The 25,955-nt window shown below is 36.0% G+C and overlaps 5 protein-coding genes across 10 annotated transcripts; 4 read left to right on the forward strand and 1 right to left on the reverse strand.

The window, feature by feature from the left end:
• Nucleotides 1-836: 836 nt before the first annotated feature.
• Nucleotides 837-7,303, reverse strand: LOC18016997. 3 transcript variants are annotated; one of them, XM_006399220.2, is made up of 9 exons: nucleotides 6,695-7,303; nucleotides 6,318-6,608; nucleotides 4,136-6,186; nucleotides 3,929-4,047; nucleotides 2,068-3,687; nucleotides 1,921-1,969; nucleotides 1,598-1,839; nucleotides 1,414-1,518; nucleotides 837-1,310 (listed from the first exon to the last, which is right to left on the reverse strand). In XM_006399220.2, the coding sequence occupies exons 2-9, from the start codon at nucleotides 6,505-6,507 to the stop codon at nucleotides 1,100-1,102; spliced, it is 4,587 nt and encodes a 1,528-aa protein (XP_006399283.1). In that variant the 5' UTR covers nucleotides 6,508-6,608; nucleotides 6,695-7,303; the 3' UTR covers nucleotides 837-1,099. The 3 variants fall into 3 exon arrangements, with proteins under 3 accessions (XP_006399283.1, XP_024011434.1, XP_024011433.1); XM_024155666.1 differs by having other exon boundaries at nucleotides 7,177-7,293; XM_024155665.1 differs by having other exon boundaries at nucleotides 6,318-7,303.
• A 6,157-nt stretch (nucleotides 7,304-13,460) lies between these two features.
• Nucleotides 13,461-16,567, forward strand: LOC18016998 (flavonoid 3'-monooxygenase). The gene is made up of 4 exons (XM_006399222.2): nucleotides 13,461-13,898; nucleotides 14,879-15,322; nucleotides 15,403-15,573; nucleotides 15,663-16,567. Exons 1-4 carry the CDS (start codon nucleotides 13,461-13,463, stop codon nucleotides 16,140-16,142), a joined length of 1,533 nt encoding a protein of 510 aa, XP_006399285.1. The 3' UTR covers nucleotides 16,143-16,567.
• Nucleotides 16,568-17,055: 488 nt separating this feature from the next.
• Nucleotides 17,056-19,221, forward strand: LOC18016999 (PLASMODESMATA CALLOSE-BINDING PROTEIN 2). The gene is made up of 4 exons (XM_006399223.2): nucleotides 17,056-17,285; nucleotides 17,674-17,913; nucleotides 18,128-18,161; nucleotides 18,789-19,221. The coding sequence occupies exons 1-4, from the start codon at nucleotides 17,234-17,236 to the stop codon at nucleotides 19,042-19,044; spliced, it is 582 nt and encodes a 193-aa protein (XP_006399286.1). The 5' UTR covers nucleotides 17,056-17,233; the 3' UTR covers nucleotides 19,045-19,221.
• A 210-nt stretch (nucleotides 19,222-19,431) lies between these two features.
• On the forward strand, nucleotides 19,432-20,907 carry LOC18017000. 4 transcript variants are annotated; one of them, XM_024156558.1, is made up of 4 exons: nucleotides 19,473-19,609; nucleotides 20,017-20,099; nucleotides 20,217-20,443; nucleotides 20,529-20,907. In XM_024156558.1, the coding sequence occupies exons 1-4, from the start codon at nucleotides 19,583-19,585 to the stop codon at nucleotides 20,555-20,557; spliced, it is 366 nt and encodes a 121-aa protein (XP_024012326.1). In that variant the 5' UTR covers nucleotides 19,473-19,582; the 3' UTR covers nucleotides 20,558-20,907. The 4 variants fall into 4 exon arrangements, 1 of the variants encoding a protein (XP_024012326.1); XR_002899645.1 differs by having other exon boundaries at nucleotides 19,432-19,609; nucleotides 20,270-20,907; XR_002899644.1 differs by having other exon boundaries at nucleotides 20,017-20,103; nucleotides 20,217-20,907.
• Nucleotides 20,908-22,900: 1,993 nt separating this feature from the next.
• LOC18017001 lies at nucleotides 22,901-25,676 on the forward strand. The gene is made up of 3 exons (XM_006399225.2): nucleotides 22,901-24,119; nucleotides 24,211-24,542; nucleotides 24,773-25,676. Exons 1-3 carry the CDS (start codon nucleotides 23,504-23,506, stop codon nucleotides 25,559-25,561), a joined length of 1,737 nt encoding a protein of 578 aa, XP_006399288.1. The 5' UTR covers nucleotides 22,901-23,503; the 3' UTR covers nucleotides 25,562-25,676.
• Nucleotides 25,677-25,955: the final 279 nt, after the last annotated feature.

Below are 25,955 nucleotides of genomic sequence, written 5' to 3' on the forward strand. Positions count from 1 at the left end.
TTTTATGTTTCAAAGATTAGGTTGAACATGATAACATTTTGTGATACCACAATTTGTTTCACAAATATGCATTCTCACGTCTCTATATTATTATTTAAGTAGTCATTTTATTTTGTAAATTATTATATAATATTCTATTACAAATAACAAAAATAATTAAAAAAGAAAAAAATATAATTGTCACTTAAGTTTTTTGAAACTCGTGCAAATATTCCTAACCCGTCTATATGCATTTTAATTTTATAATATATTATTCTAATTTTCTTTAAATTTATGTCTTTTGTTATATTCTAGTGTTTTATATCGGTTTTAAAACGAATTTAGATTAAAAAAAACGAATTTAGATATTTTTAGATATTAAAAAAATTGGATCCGAGAATTTGTTTTTCTAATTTTGACAAAACTGGATCCAAATCTGGTTATCTTAAAATTTTATGTTTTACTATACATATCTATTGAATCATATAAATAAAGTAAATAATTTAAAATAATAATGATTAAGTGCATTAATATATAAACTATTATTTATAAAGACTGTCTTTTCATATTCTTGATATATTAATGGATGATAGTTACTATGAGTATTAAAATATAATAACACAAAATATAATAAATTATAAATTAATATGAATTGATTATGTGTCAAAATTTTAGAGTTTGAAAAAAATGATGTAGCATCGAGAAGAGAAAACATTTTAGATATTAGATCACTGTGACATTTCTTTAAGTTATGATTGCAGATAGTTTATATTTTCAGTGCTTCCCTGTTAGCGCCACGGGAGTTAACTTACTTAAGAAGAGAGTCTAGTGTGGATTTTTGTACTGAGCAATTTCCCTTAACTGAAGTATACAAATGGATTTACTTTTGACTTACAATATTTGTGATAATGCATACAGTAATGCTACATATTTAGTAGGAAATCTCCGACCTTTTAACAACGGAGGTCTTTCAACTGTTCTAAGGATTCCGGCCAACTAAACTCCTAGTCCAACCCACCCAAAAATAGATAAAGATTTGGGGCAAGATATATATATATGAAAGCAATGATGGGGTAAGATTGGCCAAAAAACTGAATCATATGGATTCATCAATTAATAGTTAGAGGGAGAGACATTGTACCCTGTCTGGAATATTCCGAGGCATTGGAGCTATGGTAACATATCTTTGTGAGTTTAACCTAAGTGAACTCACGGCCCGGTCCGTAGATGTAGATGATGGGTGGAACCTCGCAAAACGATTGATCACTGCAAATTTCTCTAGATCCTCGACTTCGACTCTCAGGTCTGCAATTTTAGTTCCATTTTCTAGCCTGCAAGAAGGACCAGATACTCATGAGATCAACACAGCCCAGATAAGCACCCATTTAAAGCTAAAAAAATCATATGAAAGAGCTAATGGTCTTTGGTCTTTACCCTGCAAAGTCCGTCTCTAGCTTCCGTGTTCTACTAATGAAATCTTCAGCAGCTTTGGAAATGTACTGGTCACTGATTTTTTCAGTTTTCGTTCTCTCAGACAGCCTACACAAGAGTGGAAAGATTTGTGTCAATACAAAACCTAGGCTCCAGCATTTCGGGGATAAACAGAAAACATTCTTACGGGGTTGAATTGTTTGGGGGCGAAATGTGTTCACTCCTGTCGGTAGAAGTGGAGCTACATGCAACTCCTATTGCAGCCCTTGCAGTAGTATACGCAACGAACTCATAATTCGAGCTAGCAACCAAAGATATCACCCTCGCAGGAGGGGGCCGAAATAGTTGTTCCATAAGTTGTGTCGTATATATAAGCCTTCTCTTTGATCTGATTGGTGGGCCATCCTCAAGTAAAGTCTCAAATTCCACCTGTGAGAACATAAGCCATCAACGTTTTCAACAACAATGTACAAAGAGACAGGCATGAAAACATGTAATGAGGAAACTCACCTTTTCAGCAAATCGATTAGTTGCTCTTGCCCAATCAACCTCGGCCTCACTATAAAGAATATAGATAGTTAACAACGGTAATGATTATAAAAGAGAAAAAGAAGAAAAAAAAAAAGAGAGTAATATTATCGCTCAAGAGGCACACACCCAAAAGTCTTAAGCCTCTGAGGACCTTGCATAACTTCTCTATTCCAAGATAGAAGTCCTGATGTGGCGGTTTTGCGCTTCTTTGGTTTATCAACCATCAGAAGTTTGTCATTTTCACCATGAGGCAATGACTCAGATGAGGGAGTCTCTGCTCCTGGTTTGGTGCCTGACATTTTCTGCATATCAGATTGCTTCGAAGATTGAACAGAATGTGTACCATCAACCAAACTCCCAACATTAGAAGATTGTTCAACTATCTTCAAGGGGGTGAATCTCCCTGTATCATTAACGGGTTGGACCAGTGCATTCTTGAAAGTCCCATATTGACTATACCAGGATGGAGCCATCTGAGGACTGATTTGTTGATTATCTGCTCCAGCCGAGGCTAAAGGATTCTTCTTGGAGAAACTCTGAGAAACTGTTTGGCCAAAATGCAGCATGTGGTTCACTGGTTCCTTGTGATTTAATCCATCTCTAACTAAACCATCAGATCTCGAAGGTGATTGCTGCTCCCCTTTGGAAGGTACCTTTTGAAGATCAACACTATCCTCAACTCTTTTCACAGTCATCTTGGGAGCATCACACTCCCCACTTGCAGCCTTATGCTCATCGTGACGCAAGTTATCCTTGGGAAGGTTATTTGAAGGAAGAGAACGACCAAAGGTTTGATGATTGCTCTGAACCATTTTGGAGAACATCGAAGTAACACCAATTGTTTGCTTTTCACCCATATCTTTACCCTGTGACTCATGCATATTCACCTTGTCCCTCCCATTGAATACCACGTCTCCTCCATTATGGGAGGATAATTGATTTGTCTTCTCCTGCCTTGAGATGCTCCCTTCTACGTGGTTGTTGGGAAATGGATGCGGACGTAAAATATCAGGCTGAGGTTTCGATGGCTGGTTCCAAAATCGATGTTGCGGAGCTGAAATACCGGTTTGCGAGTCAGACATCATACCAAAAGAGGAACTGTGCTGAGGCGAGCTGGCTGCAACTGGAGGGTGAGAACCAGACAGAGAAGGAAATCCTTTATCGTTGTGGGTTGTTTGATTTAGCATGGAAGGTGCTTGTACTGAATGTCCACGTTGATCAATGTCACTGCATTCATCTCTTTCTTTCACTTGAGGGGTAGAAAACTCCGAAGATGAACTGACTAAATTGTTAGAAGATGAACTGACTAAATGGTTAGAAGCGGAATTTCGGGTTGCAACAGGCAACAGTTGATTTTGATGATGGCCTCCGAAATAAGGGAAACCAGAAGTAATGTTGCTTTCCTCTGGGATACCAGGAGATGATCGTTGATAAGTGGAATGCGGAAGAAAAGACTGATTAGATGCCCATGGAGCAAACCTTGATTGACTTGTTCCTCCTTTTTCAGGGGCAGTATAAAGTGAATTCAATGGATGCAAAGAATTCCGAGAAAACTGCACATTATCAGGAGAGGGAGCTAGTTGAGATGGGGGTGCCAGCTGTAGACTAAACCCCTGAGAAGCAGATGAAGGACTCTTCCGAAATTGACCACCATACTCTGCAGAGGTCCTCGCTTCAGGAATCCTAGAAACATTTGTTTCCATTGAGTGCTGCTGCGACTGGTCCACTTTGTGAAGAAGCTCAAGCCTGCACAGATTTTTTTTTTTTTTTCAGAAACGCAATTGCAAGGAATTAGGGAATACTAGCTAGTTGACAAATTAATGAGAAGATTGAGTTTATGGTGACATAGTTAGGCAACTCTGTCAATTATTTGACAAATTATCTATAAAAGGGTCACACTAACTAAATAACTTAACAAACATGTTCAAAGAGTGAATAGTTTAATCAACAATAATTGAAAAAACCTTTCAACCCAAGGAATAAGTACCTTGACGAAGCACTCTTCACTTGATTGTCAGCTGAAGCAGATGTACTAGGCGAGTTTGCTGAACCCGTGTTTTTAAAAGCCTCATTTGTACAATTCAAGTCATTTTGTGAAACATGTCCCTACCATAATGAAACCAAAAAGAATGTTGAGAAGAATTCAGATTCCTAAACCACCACATAATCAAAAAATTAAAGGATAAAATTTTACCTTGTCAATTCCAATGTTCATAGCTGGCTGACCAAGAGACGTTGACTGCCCAAAATGAGAAACTTTTTCCCGACGAGGCTCATCAGTGACATCAATATTACCCATGGGATGATACTGAAATTTGCGAGGTATGGACGGCCTAACACCAACATGACCAGATTGTGTTTCTTTCCCACCAGGTAACATAGACATATCACGAGCGTTTACCATTCCATTTGATCCAGCATTATTACTCGCATATGACTCAAGAATCTGACTGCCGTCTCTAGATTTCAGTTGAGGGATAGCCTTCTCCACGGAGTTATTATTCAAACGCTGTTGGATATTTTCCTTGACATCCCTAGAAACGTTAGAAACATTTTCTGCACCAGTAATGCCAAATCCATAGCTTGCCCTTTGCATTGGTAGATTTTGTGTGAAATGATTATTCTGTTCCTTCAGAGCAGCTCGATTTGGATTAGAAGCAACTTTCCATATACCAAGTCTATCTTCAATGCCCTCACTCGTTCGAATAGAACTCGAATACCCATCAATACCAGAACTTGAAGAATGAAACATATTTCCAGCCATTTGACTGCGTTGAGCCATCGCCTTCTCCAACAGGTCATGATCTGAACCTTTATGTCCTCTGTTGTGCAAATGTTGAACAGCTGTCTGAGTGGAATCACTGTGGACTCTCTCACTTAGTGTATTTGAAACCTCGACACCCGACTCCTGGGCCTTATTACCGATATGAGAATTTGCATGTGGGGCAGTATTGTTGTTAGCCCATCCAGATTGTTGTTTACTACCCCATTCATGTACGCCTGCGTCATCGCTGGAAGTTTCTGCTACCGCAGATTGCATAAGAGCACTCCAACTCCCACTTTGCAAAGAGGGGCATGCATCATAAAGGTCAGAATTGCTGGACATAAGATTTCCTGTCAAGCTCATATCAGTGCTGTTTCCAAACGCCTCCCACAAATGGTCATCCGAACCAAACAAAATCTTTTCTTCTGTTGGATCTAATGTAGTCGACTTCTGCAACGCAGTTGTATTTTCAGGCACTTTAAAATATGACTTTTCTGATGGACCAGAACCCTCCATATGACCAAATTTCTCCTGCACTGAAATGTTCCTCTTGCGGGAATCATCTTGCTGGAAACTTTCAAAATTGGGCCTATTATTTGAGCCTGGAACTGATGTTTGGGAGAACAACAGTTTCTCCTGGTACGTGGATCTAGGGAGCATATGACTATCCTGTACATCACCTTGATTCACAAATGAATTTGGCTGATTGGTGAGAGAGGATCCATCTTGCGCAGGTAATCTGTTCATCTGAACGGAAGAAAAAGCATGCTGAGGTACATTTGCCCCACCAAGAGGCATACCGTATAAGGAAGGTTCAAATTGTTGTGCCAATAAGTTCGCCTGCCCGTGCTCAGGGGTAATCATGAGCCCACTTGATGAACCTTGAACAACTGGCGAAATACCGAGATGCATCCAGTTTGTATTTCCTGTCATAAGGTCAGGCTGCCAACAATTATTAGACCCATCCTGGAGAGGGATCCCATTAATCAAAGGATGTGATTGATTATCACTTGAGCGACTTCCACTAACAGCATTTGAATTCAAAGAACTGAGCTGCCGGGCCTCTAGCTGTTGCTTTTGCAGCTGTTGTTGCATTTGATACTCATGCATTTGCTTGACCATAACTTGCTGCTTTAGTAGTTGCATATCATTGAACGTCATCTGCTGCCTTGGAAAAGGCTGGAGGATGCCAGGGAGCTGGCTGTTTAATTGTTGTTGACCACCAAAGAAATCATAATTAACCGGAGATTGTCCCATCTCAAACCTCATAGGGCTTTTATGAAGGTCTGGAGTGAATTCTCTCGCTGATAATTTATCCCTACTAGATCCCGCATCCATTCCCAAAAAATTTGCCTCATTTGGCATTCCCTGCCCATGCATGTAACCATTTGTGGGGTTCTGTTGCAAAGAACTTCTTGAGTACTCCGGCCTTATAGGCTGCTGATGCTTTGAATTTGAAGATTGCCCTCTCTCAGGATCGCCTGGAGTAAGCAAGAAAGCTACGTTTAAAACTAGAGCAACATCCAATTTAATCAGATAAAAGCTATGAATGAAACATACATATAGAGCAAAAGCTGCTGAATTCCCCACTATAAAAAAATAAAATCCATACCAGATTGTTGTGTGCTATAACTCTTCAGATTGGTGATAAGGGATGGGTCTATCTGCCTCTGGTTTCCAACTAAACCATTACTAAAACTGGACCAGCTTCCGTCAACAACCTGAGACTGATGCTGGTCTTGAGATAGGCCGTCCTGTCCAAAGAAATTGTGGATCCTCTCTCCAAATTCGTTTCCAGGCATAGCTTCAGCTCCTATGAATAATTTTTAAATATCTGGGCCCCGAAAAGAAACAGAAAAGAGTTCAAGATTGCATCCCCATTGATCTAAAACAATTGTTGTTTCTGCAAACAGGAAACAAAAGCGCGTCAAATGGAAGCGAGACTTTAAACTCGAAGATTGATGCGACGTCCTCAGGTTACAACGAAACCTGAGTCAACATTGCTTCCTTAGATAGAAACCCGCACACCGGCGTCTAAGGACCAGTAAGCCGAACCTTTAAGCTCCAATCAACATCTGAAACTATGACACACTCAATGTGCTCCTAATCCAGTAAACTCAAGAGCTCATTTTCAGTAACTGTCATCAAGATCTTAAGACAAAAGCCAGCAGAAGTCGCATTTCATCGCCATAGACCCTTTATACCGCTATAAATTAAGCTAATGTTGAAAATCTAAAGGATTTCTAGGAAATCTCGCGAGCCCACTCGAGATCAAAACTGCCGCAATACAATTTCACACCAAATCGAAGCTCTGCTTAGCATGAACATAACCATAACCGAGAATTTAACCTCAAACGAGAGCCTCCCAGACTTTAATCCTACCGACGCGCTCCAAAAATTGGTTCTATATCATTTTTCTCATACTAAGCAGAATTAGGGTTTCCACAACGAGAGAGAGATGGTAAACTTACACACTTCTGGCACGTCTACAGCAAATTGAAGCCCTGAAAAAAACTTTCTTCTCCGACCTCAATATCTAAGAATACGTTAGGGTTTTCGAATCCAAGAATTAACAATACCAGGAGAGAGGGAGAGAGAGATAAGTGATCGAAAGCAGTAGGAAATTTTTCAACGGCGGACGCAGGAGCAAATCCGAGGCTCGGGTCCAAAGCAGTTGGCTCGTGTTATCAAACACTCTTTTGCAGACAGAAGGTTAGACTTGAGTTGTTGTAGTGTGTGCCAGTTATGGCGGACCATTATAGTAAACGTTAAAACGGCACCGTGTGATGCGTTGCCGCTTAATTAAATCAAAAAATAAAGCACACTTTATGAACCGTTTCGTGAATTATGTAATTGAACGTTTTGACATTTTCGATAATTTATTGCCATTATTAACAAACAGTTTTGAATAGTTTTTTTTTTTGAAATAAAACAGTTTTGGATAGTTAATGGGAAAAAAAGGTCTTTCTTGGAACACTAATAAACCGAATGTTCTTTTTTTTAATATATACTCTCTCTGTTCAGAATTATTTGATGTTTAAGGTTTTTGCACACAGTTTAAGGATTCATTTAATTTTTATTTTTTCTATATTAAAAATATTATTTATAATTCATTTAAATATCATTCAGCCAATAAGAATACAATCTGCAGAATATAAAAGGTCAAAAACTATAAAAATTCATTAAATTTTGCATTGAAAAGTGAGAACATCAAATAATTCTAAAAAAAAAACATTCTAAAACATCAAATAATTCTGAACAGAGAGAGTATTGTTCTTTATTTATTTCAATTTTATATACTCTTAGCATTTTACAATAAAGATAAATCTTTCTATAATCTATTTTTTAATTTGAAAATCAGCTTATATATATAATATATATATATTATATATATATATAATTCGTTTATATCAAATATATAATATAACTATTCAAAGCATTAATATAATTTTTAACATGTATGGTATAATTATATAACAAATTGTTTATTGTTTCATACTTGTAATCTCTTTTTAATGTATGAAATAATTTGTTAAATTGTTTTTAGCCGTAATATATGGCCTAGTATGGAAATTAAGTTAAAAATTATAACTCTAGGCATAGGAAGATAAACTAAAATGGACATAATTGAACCTGACACTGAAATCAATCAAGAAAATTTAACAACGATTGCCGCCATGCATTGAACTGTAAGTGCTTTAACAAACCATATAAGGTACGATGGCCAAGACGGTTAGAAAAGTTGCCCACATCATAAAAATTGTTGCCAAAACTTGGCCTATATGATACTAATTAAAATTGCTTAATTATTAGTATCTAATATTGTTTAATTAGAACTGAAGCAGCGTCCAAACCGAACAAAACTTAAAATTTTAAATTGAATTGAAATAAAATCTCGTTAAGCATTTTTTTCCCCAAAAAATAAATTTCTGGAATCCATATAATAACCAAGCCGAGCCGGATCGATCAAAACAAAAGGAGAAACAGATATTTCCATGCCTAGGGTCCATACTCGTAGTGTGATGGTCATAAATAGATCTTTCTCTGTAGTCGAGTACGTAGTAGTAGTTGTTTTTGTTGGGACCAAAAAGAAATATAGTTACTATTTCTTAAAGAGTTTAATTGACTACGAATTGATATGCATATTTATTGTTTTTGTGGGTTTGTTAAATGTGAAGGGAGTACCTTTTTTGTTCTGTTTTCGTTGCACAAAAAATAAAAATATTGTCAAAGAGTTCTTTAGGAAATCAAATGCGGTCTATATTCCAGGAACGTGGCCTTGGGATTAACCCAAAAAAATCATCCGTCTCCGTCACTTGCTTGGGATTTGGAACAGCGACGCGAATTCTGCGGTTGCGTTTGGCAAATGGCAATTAAAAAATAATACTAAAATGTTCTGTCAAACGGACACCAATGCAAGGAGGCAAAAACGTACCGTATGCACAAAAATATTGTTGAATTTACATACATATATATATATATTTGTTTAATAATTTAAAGAAAAAAAGTAAATATGGGAAATATTTTGATCTAAGCAATGTTATAAAATATAAATTGAACTTATTTGATTGATATAACGAATATGCTAGGTTGGTTGATTATGAACACATTGCATGATGTAGTAAATTAATTCTCATGAAAACCTCGAGCCCCCATCTCAAGGAAAAAACAAAACTCCTAAAGACAAAATAAATAAAGGAAGTGCTATAAAGAGAAGAATTCTGAACTACTAACGAAAATTGATCTCCTAGCTAGTGGCCATAACATATATCATCACCCAACATTATGAACCACATAACTTACCTACCATTCACGTACGAGTACTCCCCAGCTACCACGATAGACGAGTAATATATGGTCTAGAGTTTGTTTTTGTTAAAACATCAATATACGGTCCAGACTTAATTTCCGAATGATTAGCTAGTATTCAAAATCACTAAGCACAGAAGTGACTTTTGCGTTCTAAAGGATTATAAGTATACTGTAATAATTAACTCACTTATTTATCATCTCTAATTTCGTTGAATCTTGTTGAAATCTTGTGGTTAGGAACGTCCGTACTTAAGGGATCTTCTCAGTTCATACCCTGCATTCATGACATAAATGACATCAAACATAAAAATAAAAAAATAACACTGAAAAAAGTTTATGTACACTTTAACGTGTTACCGTTTATGTATCATAAAAAAAACAAAAATAAATTGTTAACGTGTCGGTTAGAGTGTCTTAGGATTAACGAAAAAAAAATATTTGTTCTAAATACGAAGAAAATGTGTTTTAGGACTATATTTTTAGTGTCAATTTCGTAAATGAATATTACGTTTAACCAACTCATATATAATGTCACACATTTATTAGTTTTGCTTAGTTTTCTCATTCTTATTTGTTTCTGTATATTCCCAAAAGGCCAAAACCATACGTATAGCTACTTCAGGAAAAAAAAAATAGTTTGACTCAAAGGTAAAGTAAAAAATTAGAAATCTCTATATCAATAACAAGGGTTCGTGTACGATGTAATCTATATATATTTAATCTAATTACTTTGCCAATTATAACGAGAGTAAAATATCAGTATAGAATCCCAGCAATTGTTACTTTACACGCGCTCATGTAACGCATGAGCATTTTGTTGATTATTTAATTTGAAATTTCACCCAAAAAAAAAAGAAAAAAAAAACAAATCAGTAGACTGTAGTTTTCGGAAAGTATCGCCCACGCCCCTTTTCGTAAGGGAATATACTATTTTTAATCGAGCCCATGGTCAAATATTAGGCCAGGAGTATAATTTAGTATATACAGTATTTATAATTGATATGTTCTAACTTATATATATTAGTGGTTTTCTTAACAAAAAAAAAAGTGTTCTTATTTGTATTTTCAGCTTACGTTTTACAAACGACTCTAGGAGATATTTAGCTACCTTTCAGAGTTTATCAATCAAATCTTACGAACCAGAAAGCTCACCTACCATTCGAGCCACGTCCAACTTTTTCTACATAAATAAATGCAATGATAAATTATCTCTGCATATTCGTATGTTTTTTAATTTTGAGGTCGTGGTGGGGATCCATTTACGTGGGCCAGTATATAGTCTTAGTACATTGGTACTTTGTCTCTATGTCACAGGGGTTCGACCCCGTTCCTTTTGTGTGAGATGAAAGAAAAAAAGAGTACAATAATCTGTGTAATATTACCCTATAACAAATAAAGGTATTACTTTATTATAACCGTAACTCGTAAGCCACGTAAATGGATTATCTAGATAAAGAAGAACAATCATTTCTTGGCTTTGATGGTGTGATCTTCAATATTTAGATAGTATTAGCTTTTTTCTTTCAACGTATATATTTCGATTGTGTAACTATTTTTTTTTATAAGTTAATATTACGTTTTTTTCAATATAATTAAGTATTTTCCTAGCTGAATAGGCCAATAATATGAAGGCTTGGTGGTTAGATGATAACCTAGATTTTAAGACGTACGTAAATTTAGAGAAGTTTGGTTCGATTTCCGCTTATAATTTGCTTCTTTATTAATAAGGTCTCTGCATTGTACCTATTGGAGGATTTTTATTTTACCAAAAAAAACAAGTCTGCACTTTTTTAGATGAAACAGGATTACGGGATGAGGGATCACCGCTAATATGGTGTTTAATCTCTTCCAGTATAAATATTTAACATGATATGTTGCATACCCACAAAATTTGGTCATTTATCCCAACTACGCATGAAATTAAAAAAATACATATATAAAGGTTTTAGTACTACTATCTGCATAGACTTGTATCTAAGAAGAAACAACCTTCTTTTCAGGGATAAATGACCAAATTTTGTGGTTTTTGTTACAAAAAAAACAACCTTCTTTTCATATAAAACAAAACACTGAAAGAAGTTTTTGCTCACGTCATATGTGTTAATGTGTACATATGTACGTGTATGCTTATGTAATTGTATATATATACAATACATATGCATATATATAAATAAGATATATATACCTTGCTAATCAAGACTAACCAATTCTATCTGAATTAAAAACTAAAATCAGTAACTTTGGGTATCTAGTTTTGATTATTCGAAACATATTTAATTAGCCTGAACTAGAAGCCTAGAAGTTAAAAACCCTGCTTCGAACCAAAAACTGTTCCATATATATATATACTAGTGTGTGATCCGCGCTACGCGCAGACGTTTACCATTGTTTTTATATTACGATTCTTCTCTATTATATTATACACATGTTTTTTCCTTTTTTATAGTTTTATATATGGGAGACTTATGTCTCTTATAAAAGGTGTTATTCGGATGTTTTTTTTTAATAATTTTTTGGTTAATGTTATGGAAGTGCTATATTTATTCTTGTTAATTTATTTTTGTTTATGAAGTATTTGTTTTTTTCGTTTTTTTAATTTGTAATTGTGAAAGCACTTTCTCCGTTAGTATATTTTGTATAAAACCTTGAGTCAAAAGAATTACAAAATGTCTATATTGAAATCGGGTTTGGATGGTTAGTATGAAAGTTTTTTTTTAGTCTGTAATTTTTTTATTATTTTATATTGGCTCATTTTCCAGCTATATTTATTTGTTCGTTCGATGTTTATGAAATCTCATTTTGATTATACAAAGCTGTGTCCGTTTCTAGCCCTTCATAATTGTAGGTATTAATCGATAGCTCTCTCAAATGTTGGCAAAACTCTTCTATTGTTGATAGAGGGTGCTTCAATTGAAAGAGGGTGATTGAAATTTTGGTCGGACCAACCTTTTGTTCATACCCATTCCTTTGGTCTCTAATTGAGTCATTTTTTTCATCCTCCTTCTCTTTCTTCCTTGGGTGATTCAGTGACGTTTATTTCGGTATTGTCCACTCTTGCAGTGCTTTTTTCCAGAATCGGTGCCGGTCTAACCCCTTCCCATGATTTCTTAGATATACCTCTATTCGTCATCATATTGGGGAGCTGATCAGTTTCTCAGCTTTGGAATGGGTTTTTTGGGTGTGCCGTTGGTGACTCCAATTTGGCGTGGATTTCATGGATCCTTTTTGGGATTGGTAGAAAAGTCCAGCGTTTATGGTTAAGCTGAGCTGAGTTTTTTTCTGGAAAATATTACTTCTGTCGAAAAATCTGTTTATGCAATTCTCTTTTGATGGTGATTCCGTGATTGTTGTCGTTCATATGGTTTGTTTAATTTTAGTTTCTGGTAGTGTGATATTTGATTTATTTAAAGTGTCTCATCATTTGCCGTAACTGAAGAAACCGGACAAACTAAAAGTTTTTTAAAAAAATAATTGCATAGATGGCTGCTGAGGTGGCTGTTGAGGTGGCAGCACCAGAAGAGAGAAAAGCTATCTTTATATATATAGATATATTTTTCTAAAACCAAATTATTAAACCAGATATTACTGTATATGAGAATTAGTAGTCTTTGATCAGTAAATATTTTTCTAAAACCAAATTATACCTAACCGAGACATGCATAGATTTGAGAAAAAAAAAGCACCTTTATTTATAGCTTATGTTTGTTATTTCTCATTTCTCAATTACCATTCATTCAAACCAATTACTAGTCTTAGAAAAAAAGCACCTTTATATACATATATATGAGACGAATTACTAGTCTTAGAACTATTTTTTAAAAACCAATTTATACCTAACCGACTACCGAGACATGCATGGAACTGAGAAAAAAAAAAAAAACCCTTTATTTATAGCTTATGTTTGTTATTCCTCATTTCTCACTTACCATTCAAACCCAACACTATGACCACTCTATTCATCACAATCCTTCTCGCTACTTTCATCTTTCTCCTTGTCCTCCTCTTCTCTCTCCGCCGCAACCACCGTCTCCCACCAGGCCCAAACCCATGGCCCATCATCGGAAACCTCCCTCACATGGGACATAAACCCCATCAAACCCTAGCCGCCATGGTAACCACATACGGCCCAATCCTCTACCTGCGCTTAGGGTTCGCCGACGTCGTGGTCGCTGCCTCTAAATCCGTGGCCGAACAGTTCTTGAAAATCCACGATGCCAATTTCGCTAGCCGACCACCTAACTCCGGAGCCAAACACATGGCGTATAACTATCAAGATCTTGTCTTTGCGCCTTACGGACAACGATGGAGAATGTTGAGGAAGATTAGTTCTGTTCATCTATTTTCTGCTAAAGCCCTTGAAGATTTCAAACATGTTCGACAGGTAAAATTAGTTATAAACGTTATTCTCATTTCCTAACGCTCTAGCTCACCTGTGGATTTTTAATCATGTCGTTAATTTCTATATTTATAGTAAATTTATTTATATAATTATAAATAACTATGGTACTAACTTTGGTATTTAAGAAAAAATCTTCGTAGAGAAGTATAAAGTTTCTTTTTGATTTGATTTTAATAAAATCAATGTAAACGAATAAGTATTAAAGTATGCATATAAAATCAATGTTTAGCAAAAACAAAGAAAAAAAAACGAGTAAGTACGCATATATTATATACGGGAAAAATAGGCATAAGTGCAACTGTGCAATAGTGTCATTGACGTATATGTATTGTACGATGTAACTCTGATGACATCCATGTAAACTTGAAAATTTATAAACTGCAAGGAAAACTTACTTTAGTAAATCATGTATGGACCACATTTTTTCTTAAATAAGGTGTATCACAAGTTTTCCAAATTTAGAATATGTGGGGCTTATTATGGGAAATTTTTGTTTTTCTTCTGCATTTCGTTCTAAAATATGCTGAGTAAAATACACGATGGTAGTGTGTTAAAATCATGTTCTGTTCGTTTTAATAATTTTGATAGAATTTTAATAGTAATTTTATTTCTTATTGGATTTTAACATATTTGAAACTGCTTTTCAGCTAAAAATAAAATAAAAAACTAAAATATGAATTAAACCATGTTATTTTAGTTCCACTTGAATATTTTTAACTTAGTGGTTATTTCCAATCATATTTTTTTAAAAGTGTCCAATTATATTTGGATCTAGATCAATTAAAATCTATAAACTAATAACTAATAACTGCACAAGGTGTAACTAACAAAAAATATATGATATAATATATTTTATAACTCTTGATACGAGTTTTAGATTGATTTCATTTCAGTGATAACTATGTTGAAGGACAAAAAAGATTTATAATTGTGTTTAAAGAAGTAAAACTGAATTTTACCAGGAAGAGGTTGGAACGCTCATGCGCGAGCTATCGCGTGCTGGCACGAAGCCCGTGAACTTAGGCCAGTTGGTGAACATGTGTGTAATCAACGCGCTTGGAAGAGAGATGATCGGACGGCGATTGTTCGGTGCCGGAGCCGATCACAAAGCTGAGGAGTTTCGATCGATGGTGACGGAGATGATGTCTCTCGCCGGAGTATTCAACATCGGAGATTTCGTGCCGGCACTTGATTGTTTAGATTTACAAGGCGTCGCTGGTAAAATGAAACGGCTACACAAGAGATTCGACGCTTTTCTATCGTCGATTTTGGAAGAGCACGAGATGATGAACGGTCAAGATCAAAAGCACACAGATATGCTTAGCACTTTAATCTCGCTTAAAGGAACTGATTTTGACGGTGACGGAGGAAGCCTAACGGATATCGAAATTAAAGCCTTGCTATTGGTTCGTATTTATTAATTTCTTAATATCGTTCATGTAGTGGCGAAACATTTTATTTGATCTTTTTGTTTCCTTAAATACAGAACATGTTTTCGGCTGGAACTGACACGTCAGCAAGTACTGTCGACTGGGCCATAGCTGAGCTGATCCGACACCCGGATATAATGACCCGTGCCCAAGAAGAACTTGATACCGTTGTGGGGCGTGAGAGGCCCATTAACGAGTCGGACCTTTCTCAGCTTCCTTACCTTCAGGTACCGTTCAATCAAACCGGGAATTCGAAATGGTTTGGTTAATGATCAATAGAGCTAATCTTGTTGAAACCGGTTTTGGTTTTAAACAGGCGGTTGTCAAAGAGAATTTCAGGCTGCATCCACCAACACCACTCTCGTTACCACACATCGCATCAGAGAGCTGTGAGATCAACGGCTATCATATCCCGAAAGGATCGACTCTTTTGACAAATATATGGGCCATAGCCCGTGACCCGGATCAATGGTCCGACCCGTTATCGTTTCGACCCGAGAGATTTTTACCCGGTGGAGAAAAATTCGGCGTCGATGTGAAAGGAAGCGATTTCGAGCTTATACCGTTCGGAGCCGGGAGGAGGATTTGTGCCGGTCTGAGTTTAGGGTTACGGACGATTCAGTTACTGACGGCGACGCTGGTTCACGGATTCGATTGGGAATTGGCCGGAGGAATTACTCCGGAGAAGCTGAATATGGAGGAGGCTTATGGGATTACTCTGCAAAGAGCGGTTCCTTTAGTGGTGCATCCTAAGCCAAGGTTGGCCCCGGGTATTTACGGACTCGGGTCGGGTTAAATTCAAGTTTGCTTGCCGGACAATGTAGGTCTTGCACAGAGGAAGTTAAAATGTTTTTTTCTTTTTTTTTTTTGTTAAAATGGAAAGTTAAAAGCTTGCCATAAAATAAAGTTTCAAATGGCGTAATTTGGTCCGGAGTAAGCTTAATATAAGAAGGTGTAGCACCAAATTTTGTAGATTAAAAGGTTGTGATTTGTTGTATACCCTAGATAAGGCGATGTTGTCTGCGTCGTCGATCCGATTCCGAGGAAGAAGACGATGGCTCTCGAAACCCAATCCGCAGACCCGACCCGTGATTGCTGTATTTTCCATACGACGACGTTTCGTCCATATAATATGATAATTTGTCATTTTGATCGTGTGTATTTTTCATTTTTTACTGTACAGCATGTTGTATTAAGAGTGTAATAAAAACCTTTTCCTTACAATACCGTATGCATTTAAGCCTCTACATTTTTTCTGCAAGCAAAATCAGACTTTTCCATCTTTAATATTTAAGGTGGAACACCACCACAGCCTGCAATTCTGCAACACATGTTACATGACACATTCACTTTGGCATTTTCCAATAAGTTATAAATAGTAAGTTTTTGTAGACAATTGAAAATTATAAATAGTAATTGTTGTCTCCCTTTGTTATTAAATAATGAAGACCGTTGCTCTAAAGGTCTACAAATATGTATATTCATGTATATACTGTACAGTTGGCTATATCTCTTTACTTATTATTATTTTATTTTTTTTGTCGAAATTTCTCATTGATTCCCATTCCTTTTTGTTTTAGTAGAGATCATAAAGGTTTGTTATAATTTTAAATTTCAAAAATATGTACTTACAAGTTCACACAGAGAGCTACAATAATGAAAAAGCTGACTCAAGAAGGGCTAGAGAAGAAAACAAGAGTCACGGAACAAAGTAGTCACTCTCAATCTCAATACAGTACACACTTGTGTCTGCTTGCATCACTCTCTCTCACTCTCTCTCTCTTTTCTTCTTCCTCTCTACAATATCAGAATAGAAAATATCTCTCTATCTTTCCCTTTTTCCATCTATCTATCTCTCTTTGACATTTGTGTTTCTGAACTCCATCCATGGCTGCTCTGGTTCTCTATCTTCTGAGTCTCCTCATGGCTGGCCATTGTAGTAAGAATTACTCTCGCTCTTCACTTACATCCCTTATCTCTTATTTTTAAATGTGTCTATTGATGGGAACTCAATTTCAATCAAACCCTTTCGGTTCCTAGCTCATCACTGTCCTCTTGTTTATATAATTGGTCTCTCTCTTTCTCTCTCCCTCTTAGCTTTCATGTTCTTTCTGGCTCTCCAGTTTAAAACTAATATTAGAACTTATCCTAAAAGTCGGTAATGTCCTTGAACTCATATCACATTTGCCAGAAATCTTGCCTGACGAAGAAACTATCTTACTTGACTCTCTTTTGCAAATCTTGTTGGTGACTAGCAAAGTTTGAAACCCCTCAAAACAAGATTTTCTAAAATCTTCTTGGCTTCACTTACAGTTTTCTTTTGGTAGGTGCCACATGGTGTGTGTGCAAAACAGGACTGAGTGACTCAGTGCTACAAAAGACACTAGACTATGCTTGTGGGAATGGAGCGGACTGTAACCCAACTCACCCAAAGGGTTCTTGCTTCAACCCTGACAATGTTAGGGCTCACTGTAACTATGCTGTCAATAGCTTCTTTCAAAAGAAAGGTCAGGCTTCTGAGTCTTGTAATTTCACTGGTACTGCAACTCCTACCACCACTGATCCCAGTAAGTTCTCGAGATCTGATACTTTTTATATTTTTTTAGTCAAAGAACGTTAAAGGTCTTTTTTGGTTACTCATTAATATTAAAAATTAGAGAGTATACGAAAGAATCAAGTAGAGACTAGATTTTAGTAAAGTCTGAAGGTTTGATTTGATTACAGTAGATTAAGATCGTTTCTTTCTTGACAATTTTTCGTGTGTGAACTTTTTTGTCACAGGTTATTCAGGGTGTCCATTCCCTTCTAGTGCAAGGTAAGGTTCCTTGCTTTCTACATATATATTCTCTTGCTGACTTTATCTAGAAATTGAAGAAGAGCCAAACAAATTATATCTCCTGTGTTTACTACTACGCTTTGAAGTTGGATTAAATTATAATTCTTATTTTTTGCAAAGAGAAAAAGTAAACGCACTGGTTGATCAGGGTCAAAAAGTGCACAGTTACTTTTTGTATTCTTTTAAGGTAACCTAGCTTTAGATCACATCCATAATCAATTCAATTGCTTATAAAGTTTCTAGGGTGATTATAAATTTTTGACCCATACTTAGTGTTTTGACTTGTGTCTCTTTGCAGGAATTTTATTGTGTTGCTTAAATATGGTCAACTCACCTTTATTTGAGGCACTTTTTAATAATTTTCCCTCTTTCAAAACCGCATTAATGATGAAGATAAACAATAACAAGTTTACTAATTTAGTACTAAATTAGTGTTTCAAACGCTAAATAGCCTTCTGTATGCATTTGCATAACAATTTAAAATTAATTTTTGTTTCAAATCGTAACCGATGTGTGTTCGCTTGAATAGAAAAAAAAAATGCATATGAAATGTAAATGCAAACAAAAGAATCGAGGCCTAACAGTTAAAGATTTTTGATTAAACAGTGGCTCTGGAGGAAGCAGCACCACCGTGACGCCAGGCAAAAGCAGTCCAAAAGGAAGCAACACTATCACCACATTTCCTGGCGGAAACAGTCCATACACTGGCACACCAACCACCGGATTATTAGGAGGCAATGTCACTGATGCTACCGGAACCGGGTTTAACCCGGATTACTCAACCGAAAACAGCGGTTTTGCGCTCCTTAAGTCCAACACCTTCTTCCTCTTCTTGTCTTCTGTCTTGATGATGATGCTCTGAAGATGATGGATGTCTTTCCCTAGTTTACTGTTTTAAAGCCAAAAGTTATGTACTTCTAGTTCAATTCGGATTTCGGTTCATGCTTTTTAATTTTTCGGTTTGTAGGAAAACAATTAACAATGTAAAACCAAATCGCCTTGGTACGAATTCGGTTTCGGTTCAATATCTTTGATCTTTAGCAACAAATTAAATTTAAGTATGAAACTTTATTATTTTGGTTTTGGTTGTAATTCGGTTTTAAGTAATTGAAAACCCGTTTATATACTAAACTATATTGGTTTAATTCGAGCTTGTCTGGTTTAGTACGGTTTGGTTTGTGGAGTACTTGGTGGAACAGAACACTCTTGGTCGTTTAGAGTGTCCCCTCTGTGGAAAATCTAAAGAATCGGAAGAGGATTTTATTTTATATACGAGAGTTGGACTTGGGGAGAAAACTGCTTCAAGAAGACGATCTCCTTCTTCTCCTTTTTCCGCTCTTCTAATATCTAAATTTCTTTTCGACGCCATTTGAAGATCCTTTTTTTTATGTAAAGAATCGATGAAGAGCAGAGACAATAATCCATCAGTAAGATCTGATTTCTTTTATCTCCAAGATTCGAGAACTGGGACAAAATTAAGTCTTGCGGTAAAAGGGAATTATAAGAAAAAACACACACAAGAAACTATCGTTAGGTCTTCTCTAAATGATTTCTCCTCTGATCGTCTTTAAGAATCCATTAATTAGCATTTGGAACTGTTTGATTGTTTCACCAAAGATCTCTGCCTAGAAGAATCTGGAACTGTTTTATTGTTTTAGTAAAGAAGAATCATATTTGATTAGCTCATCATATCATTTTTTTCTTGTTTTAATCATTGATTCACGAGATTCTAAAGGTTTTTGCTGGTCAGATAATTCTTGATCATCATCTTTTCTATATTAAAATTAATTGATTGGTTTGTGATCTGCTGATTTTATTCAATCTTGTTACCTAGGAGCCTTGTCACATATGTGGGGATATCGGCGTTGAGAAATTTATAATGACTTGTTTCAATTGCAGAGAAGTCAGAGAGCATATGTACGTAAGATAACTCTCATTTCTTGTATTTGTGTAGAGTAAACTTTTATACATAAAAAGATATGTAATATTCTGGTTCCATTTTTTTCAACGGATCGTTCGCTTATGTAAATTCAGTTATTGCGCAAAGATCTCTTTACGATCTGTCCCAGACATGTGGCTATGTCAAGTGTGCAGATCCCCAAGTCGTGCATTACACATATCGAATCTTGTTGACAACGATATCAAGGATTTAGCAACCGATTATTTGATGTCGAATGATGTATCACCAAGAAAGAAACGCAAACCGCAGTTTCTGGCTTTTCCTTCTCCAAAGAGAAAACCACGGACTCCTCGGTTTCCGGGTAAAATCACAAAATTTGGTTCAATCTGGTTATGATCTTGTGCCTGTGTTCCATATTGTAATTTTTATTTTTTTTTTGTTAGTAGAGGATATTGAAGATATTAACCGTCGTTAAGGACCTCAAAGCTCATACCCTTGTGTATTTCGTCGGATTGATTGAGACATTGTTAACTTCTCCTGAGCTTCTTTGTTTCAGTATTTAGGGTTCTTAGAGTTTCATTTTCCTTGGGTTTCAAGTTACTTACCGGCTTATTAAGGTTGGGCTTCATTGTCTTGTGACAGTCCTCTCATTGACATTCTTTCTTTCTTACTCTGCGTCCCACTTGGAACTCACTCTTTTGAGTAATTGAGTTGGTTTTCTTGTTTTATTCTTATCATATTTAAATGTTTAAAATATACTCAAATTTTGTATTTTTTGGTTGGTTAAACTCGAAATTTGTATCTGGTTCAACATTTCTTTTGTGAGCTCCCATAATGATATTGCAGAAAATGTTGATTTACTCTTGAATGCTGGTTTTACATTGCTCATCAAAATGCTGATTTATTTTGTCATGAAAAATTCCGGCGCAATTACATTTTGCGGGTTTTATAATTTGAATGATGAGATTTAATGAAAAATGCATACGGCTGAAAATATGATAGGTTGATTAGATCTATTATAATGTACTTAAAAAGTTTAGTTGGCAGTTTTGCGATAATTTTATAGTAATAATGGATTTTGCAATCACAATTTTTTTCTCTAAAAAAAGATAAACTAACTTCTTATTTAGATTTAAAAATTTTATATATAAGAGCTTAATAACCTTCCATATTTTTCTCTCTATATATATATATAACAGTTTAACTTTTTTTTTGGCTAAGTAACATTTTAATACATTTTTAGTTAATGTTAAAATAAATATCTAAAATGATTTAATAATTTTTTGCTTAATTAATGCATTTTTAGTTTTTATTAACCCAGCAATTATGTACACATAATTTGTATGCTGTCAATAAGTAGTTCTTTGAATCTCGTCTAAAAAACAATCCATTACTTGTTTCATAATTTACTGCATAGTTTAATGCTAATGACACATGCCATAAATGTAAGAATCCTATTATGGGGTTCATCTGATTAAAATAATATATAATTTTTTTTTTCGTTTTTGTAATAAATTTAGTTTATGGTTGAAGTTCCAATAGTAAATTCGTTTATGGGATTCATCCGTAATATTATATTAATAATTATTTTTTTTGGAATTTTTTTATAAATAAAATAAAACATCACTTATTTAAAAAAAGAATACAATATATTACAAACTATAAAAAAAACTGATGAATTTTTGGGCAAAAATTTTGTTCCTTCCCCAAAATTGACGCGAAAATTCCTCCTCTCACGCTTCGCCACATGTCTGGGATGCGGGTTCATCAACCTCTTCTGGACGGACCGATCCATCGACTTTGAGCCTTTTTTCTTTTTTTTTAAATCTATTTCGTCTGTGAACTTGAGCCAAATCCGTCCAACGGACCATTATTGGACCTGGTCTAAGACATGTGTCGATCCGCTGCCATTTACTTAATTCACTTATGAACCCTTTTTTTCTTGGCACACTTGTTATATAAACCTATGATTGGCGTAGAGCTGGTCAATATATTTGTTACATCCTGTTCTGGTCAAACTTGTATATGCTATGGTGATTTCAATACGCCATATATATACTGTTGTTCATTGACTTTTTTTTTTTTGTAATTTATTGCGTAAACTAACGACATCTGAATCAATTTTTGCGAATATGTCATAGTGTCTTCGTCGCATCACATAGATGCCCTAATGTCATGATTATCGGAGAAAAAAACACTTGAGCCATGATAAAAGATATGATCATTTTATTTCTTGTATCTTTGTTTCAGTGGATCATTCTCTTGTATGTGCCTCAGCTATCGCAACAAGGATTGGTTGACAATACATTTCAGACATGTGTTTATGTCGCGTAAAAAACCTTCGTTGGTTCTTTAGTGTCGAATGATACATCTCCAAGCAAGAAACAAAGAACCACATATTATTTTTGTTTGGCTTCTTTGCAGTAGTTGTTTCTTGCTTGGTGATGCATCATTCGACACTAAATAACCAACGAATTTACTTCTCTTACATTCCCAACAACAAAATTAGACACCTCATGTAGATTAATTCATGACTAATTTTGGCTCACAACCACATTTTTTTGGCTTTTGATTGAGACATTAGTGTTAACTTCTCCTAAGTTTCTTTGCTTCAGTGAATAATTGAAGCTTTTCTCCTCATTCCATCATACAGCATAGACGAATGAATTTATTCTTCATCGTTTTCATTCTTATTTATCATTCTAAGAGAGTTATACATATTTTTTATTTTTATTTCTTACATTATGAATTATCTGTTATCTTATTATATAATTTATTAATCGGAAGTACTAGTTCTAGTAGTAACCCTTGGCAGCTCGTAAGGCTTCTTCACTGACTTGCCGGCCTATCGCCATTTTCGAAACAAAGAAGACAATTTTCTTTCTTGGAAGTTTAATCCTCCAGATTATCCATTGCTGTACTCTCAAAGCTCCAAATTCTTTTTTTCATTCTCGGTTTCTTTTGATCAATGCCCATCACCTTGTCTTTGACGGAAAATCGAAGCCTTTTTCTGGGCTTCTCCGATGTGTATTGCTCAGTACTTCGATTTTCGGCATGAAATGGTAAATTAGGGTTTTTGGCCATTGCCTTCAAACGGGATCGAATTAACCGAGACCCGTTTGCAACAGTCTCGGGTTTCTGAGGTTGAGAATTAAACCTCGCTCTTGAATTGGATTTTTCGCCTTCGGGACTGTTCTGTGATATTAAACCTATGTGTGTAGCTTTTATGCTTAGTTCTAGCTTCGTTCTTCGGGTTGGTACTGAAAAATCGAAAGCCTGAGTCTTTGTTTCTAAAGCTTGGAGTGAGTTCGTTCGATTTTTGATTTGATGGAAATATTTTCGATGAGGTCTAATGTCTGTGGAGTTGGATTGGAGAGAAACCAAGTGCTCTCATGATTGTTGAGGACAAAGAGAGAAGAAAATGGATCTATGGTTAATCGCAGCCACTGCTGCTACAGGATACATAACCAAGCATCTGCAAAATGTATCAAGAGGCAAAAGAAACTTCCCCGAGTCTTCTTCTGAAGATTTGACTAACGTGAAGCCAGAGTCTCCCAGATGCTCGGCTAGTAAATTGGAAAGAGCCAAGAAACGAAACGAAGAAAACATTGGGGATTGCCTAAATGTGGGAAATTTATATGTATCCGAATGTGGAAATGTATATGGAGTGGAAGCAGCTTCGGGTAATGAGGAAATTTGTTCAGATTCTTTTGGGAACAGAGCATTTCTTAGGAGAAAGCAGCGGTATACAAGTCTGATCAAACCTTTTTCTATGGAGAAGAACAGTGTAATGTCTCGGTCACATAGAGAGAAAATCTTCATGGAGATGCGTAGCCCGTTTCCATCACCTTGTGGTTCACTTTCGAGGCCATTGGTTGTTACTGATGGTACAAAAGTAATTAGCAAGAACTCAGGAGATTGTATTTGCCAGCGAGTCCCGAATTGTGGAATTCCTCAGCTAAGGAAGTTGGAATCTTCGGGTCTTTATGCTAAGAGGAGAGTTGGGAATGCGAGTAGAAGATCTGATAGTGGGATTGGTAAACTTCATGCTACCTTTTTATAGATTTGTTTATACTGACTAAAGAGAAGACTTCACATGTTAAGCTGGATTTCTGTTTTTTTTTTCAGGATCAAATGATGCAGCATTGCTGCTATGCGTTGGGATTTCGATTGGGATAATGTCATCGTTTGTAGCAAACCAAACGGAAGTAAACAACGCCAAAGCAGAGTTAAAGCAGACAGAGAATTTGGTAAAGGGTTTAGAAGATGAGCTGAAGGCGAATGACTCATTGACAGTGAAAGTTGATTTACACAATGGTGAGAAACAGTGTGATGAAAAGGCAGCAGAGAAATCGGAATCTATTAGTAAAATTGAAGCAGAGCTTGAAGCTGAACTTGAAAGGCTGGAGATGAACATGAAGTCCTCCAACATTGAGACAAGACTCTCAGATGTCTTTGAGGTGAGTTCTGTACTTTTACTTATTCTATTTGCGTTGCTTTCACTCAATCATTTGTCTCATTTTAGTCGATCATGTTCATTCATTCTATAAGTTGTCCCACGTTAGTAAAGAACCAGGTTTCTTCATTTATGAAAATTGAGCATTGCATTTACTTGTGATATCAAAATCCGGTAAGCAATTACTTGAAGCTGATATTTGATCAGTTGGTAAACTGTTTCTCAATTCTGCAGCTGGAACCGGATTTTGAAGTAGAATTTGCGCAGGGCGAGCTGAGAGATGATCGGGTTGAAAGGCAGCATAATGACACCGAATCCAACCAGGAACTTAGTGGAAATGCGACACCTGAGTCAGGAAACTATACAGTCTCACCTCGTGAGTTAAGCTTGCGTCTGCACGGAGTTATCAACTCACGTTACGAGAAACGGATAAAAGAACTTGAGGTCGCCTTACAAGAGAGCCAGAGGAAATTGGAGCAGTTAGTCATGGAATCAGAGGATAATAAGAAACCATCGTCAAGGATTTGGAAAAGCCATGAAGTGATGAATCACAAGAGAGACTCAAACCGTCCAGTTACTGTAGCTCATATAGCGAAGAAGCATCATCCTGCAGAGATCCAACCTCTGGTTATGAATTTAGCAGGGGAAGCACTTGATGCATTCAATGACTCATACGAGGAACTGATGGATATAAACGATTATTCGGAAGAAGACGATTTACCATATGAGATGCAGGAGACTGAGCGGCAAGAAGAGTTGTCTTTCACAAGCAAAAGCTCACCTTGGAGCCATAAAGATTACATAAAGGGTTCCTCAAGAACTTCAGAGGACGTGAATTTCTTCAGGCTGCAAGATCTTCTTGGTCTGAGCGACGACGAAGAAGAAGAAGATAGAGAGTTTGAGTTTGAGATGGAGCAGCAACTGATAAAGCAAATTGTTGAGAAAACAAAACAAGGGTCTTCTGCTGTGTTTAATGCCCAGAAGATGCTATATCTCATGGAAGAAATAGAAAAGAATCCATAAAAAAAAGCATCAGCTCAAGTTCTCATTGTTTCTGAGACTTGTTTTGTCAGCTCCAAACAAGCTGAACACAAAAGAAAAACTGTTTTGTCAAACTCAATGTATATACCTCAATTTGCCAGAGTAATTGTATTGTATATCTGCGTAATTAAGCTAAACTTTAAGTACAAATTTTTGCAAACAAGCACTTGTGGTAAAAGAAGTGAAACCTTCTAGCTGCTTCAGAGGTTTTAAAAAGAAGGCGCCAAAAAAATAGGAAACAGGAGGCGAGACGAGAAGAAGCGGTGAAGTTTTGAAAATAAGAGAAGAAAAACCGGCGGGAATAATCAACCAAAATATCTAATAGATCCCGCGCAAGGCGTTCCGTATACAAAACCATTTTGCTTCCTTAATCATT

This window comes from Eutrema salsugineum, unplaced genomic scaffold, assembly GCF_000478725.1.
Source record: "Eutrema salsugineum unplaced genomic scaffold, Eutsalg1_0 scaffold_2, whole genome shotgun sequence".
Classification (NCBI taxonomy): Eukaryota; Viridiplantae; Streptophyta; class Magnoliopsida; order Brassicales; family Brassicaceae; genus Eutrema; species Eutrema salsugineum.

Coding starts and splice junctions, on each gene's coding strand:
- LOC18016997 (XM_006399220.2), bottom strand. CDS start 6,507: ATGCCTGGAAACGAATTTGGAGAGAGGATCCACAATTTCTTTGGACAG. Junction 6,187..6,317: donor TTATAGCACACAACAATCTG/GTATGGATTTTA, acceptor TGCTTACTCCAG/GCGATCCTGAGAGAGGGCAA. Junction 1,519..1,597: donor CCCCCAAACAATTCAACCCC/GTAAGAATGTTT, acceptor ACTCTTGTGTAG/GCTGTCTGAGAGAACGAAAA.
- LOC18016998 (XM_006399222.2), top strand. CDS start 13,461: ATGACCACTCTATTCATCACAATCCTTCTCGCTACTTTCATCTTTCTC. Junction 13,899..14,878: donor ATTTCAAACATGTTCGACAG/GTAAAATTAGTT, acceptor GAATTTTACCAG/GAAGAGGTTGGAACGCTCAT. Junction 15,574..15,662: donor CTCAGCTTCCTTACCTTCAG/GTACCGTTCAAT, acceptor GGTTTTAAACAG/GCGGTTGTCAAAGAGAATTT.
- LOC18016999 (XM_006399223.2), top strand. CDS start 17,234: ATGGCTGCTCTGGTTCTCTATCTTCTGAGTCTCCTCATGGCTGGCCAT. Junction 17,914..18,127: donor TCCTACCACCACTGATCCCA/GTAAGTTCTCGA, acceptor TTTTTGTCACAG/GTTATTCAGGGTGTCCATTC. Junction 18,162..18,788: donor CCATTCCCTTCTAGTGCAAG/GTAAGGTTCCTT, acceptor TTGATTAAACAG/TGGCTCTGGAGGAAGCAGCA.
- LOC18017000 (XM_024156558.1), top strand. CDS start 19,583: ATGAAGAGCAGAGACAATAATCCATCA. Junction 19,610..20,016: donor GCAGAGACAATAATCCATCA/GTAAGATCTGAT, acceptor CTTGTTACCTAG/GAGCCTTGTCACATATGTGG. Junction 20,100..20,216: donor AGAGAAGTCAGAGAGCATAT/GTACGTAAGATA, acceptor ATGTAAATTCAG/TTATTGCGCAAAGATCTCTT.
- LOC18017001 (XM_006399225.2), top strand. CDS start 23,504: ATGGATCTATGGTTAATCGCAGCCACTGCTGCTACAGGATACATAACC. Junction 24,120..24,210: donor AAGATCTGATAGTGGGATTG/GTAAACTTCATG, acceptor TTTTTTTTTCAG/GATCAAATGATGCAGCATTG. Junction 24,543..24,772: donor GACTCTCAGATGTCTTTGAG/GTGAGTTCTGTA, acceptor TCAATTCTGCAG/CTGGAACCGGATTTTGAAGT.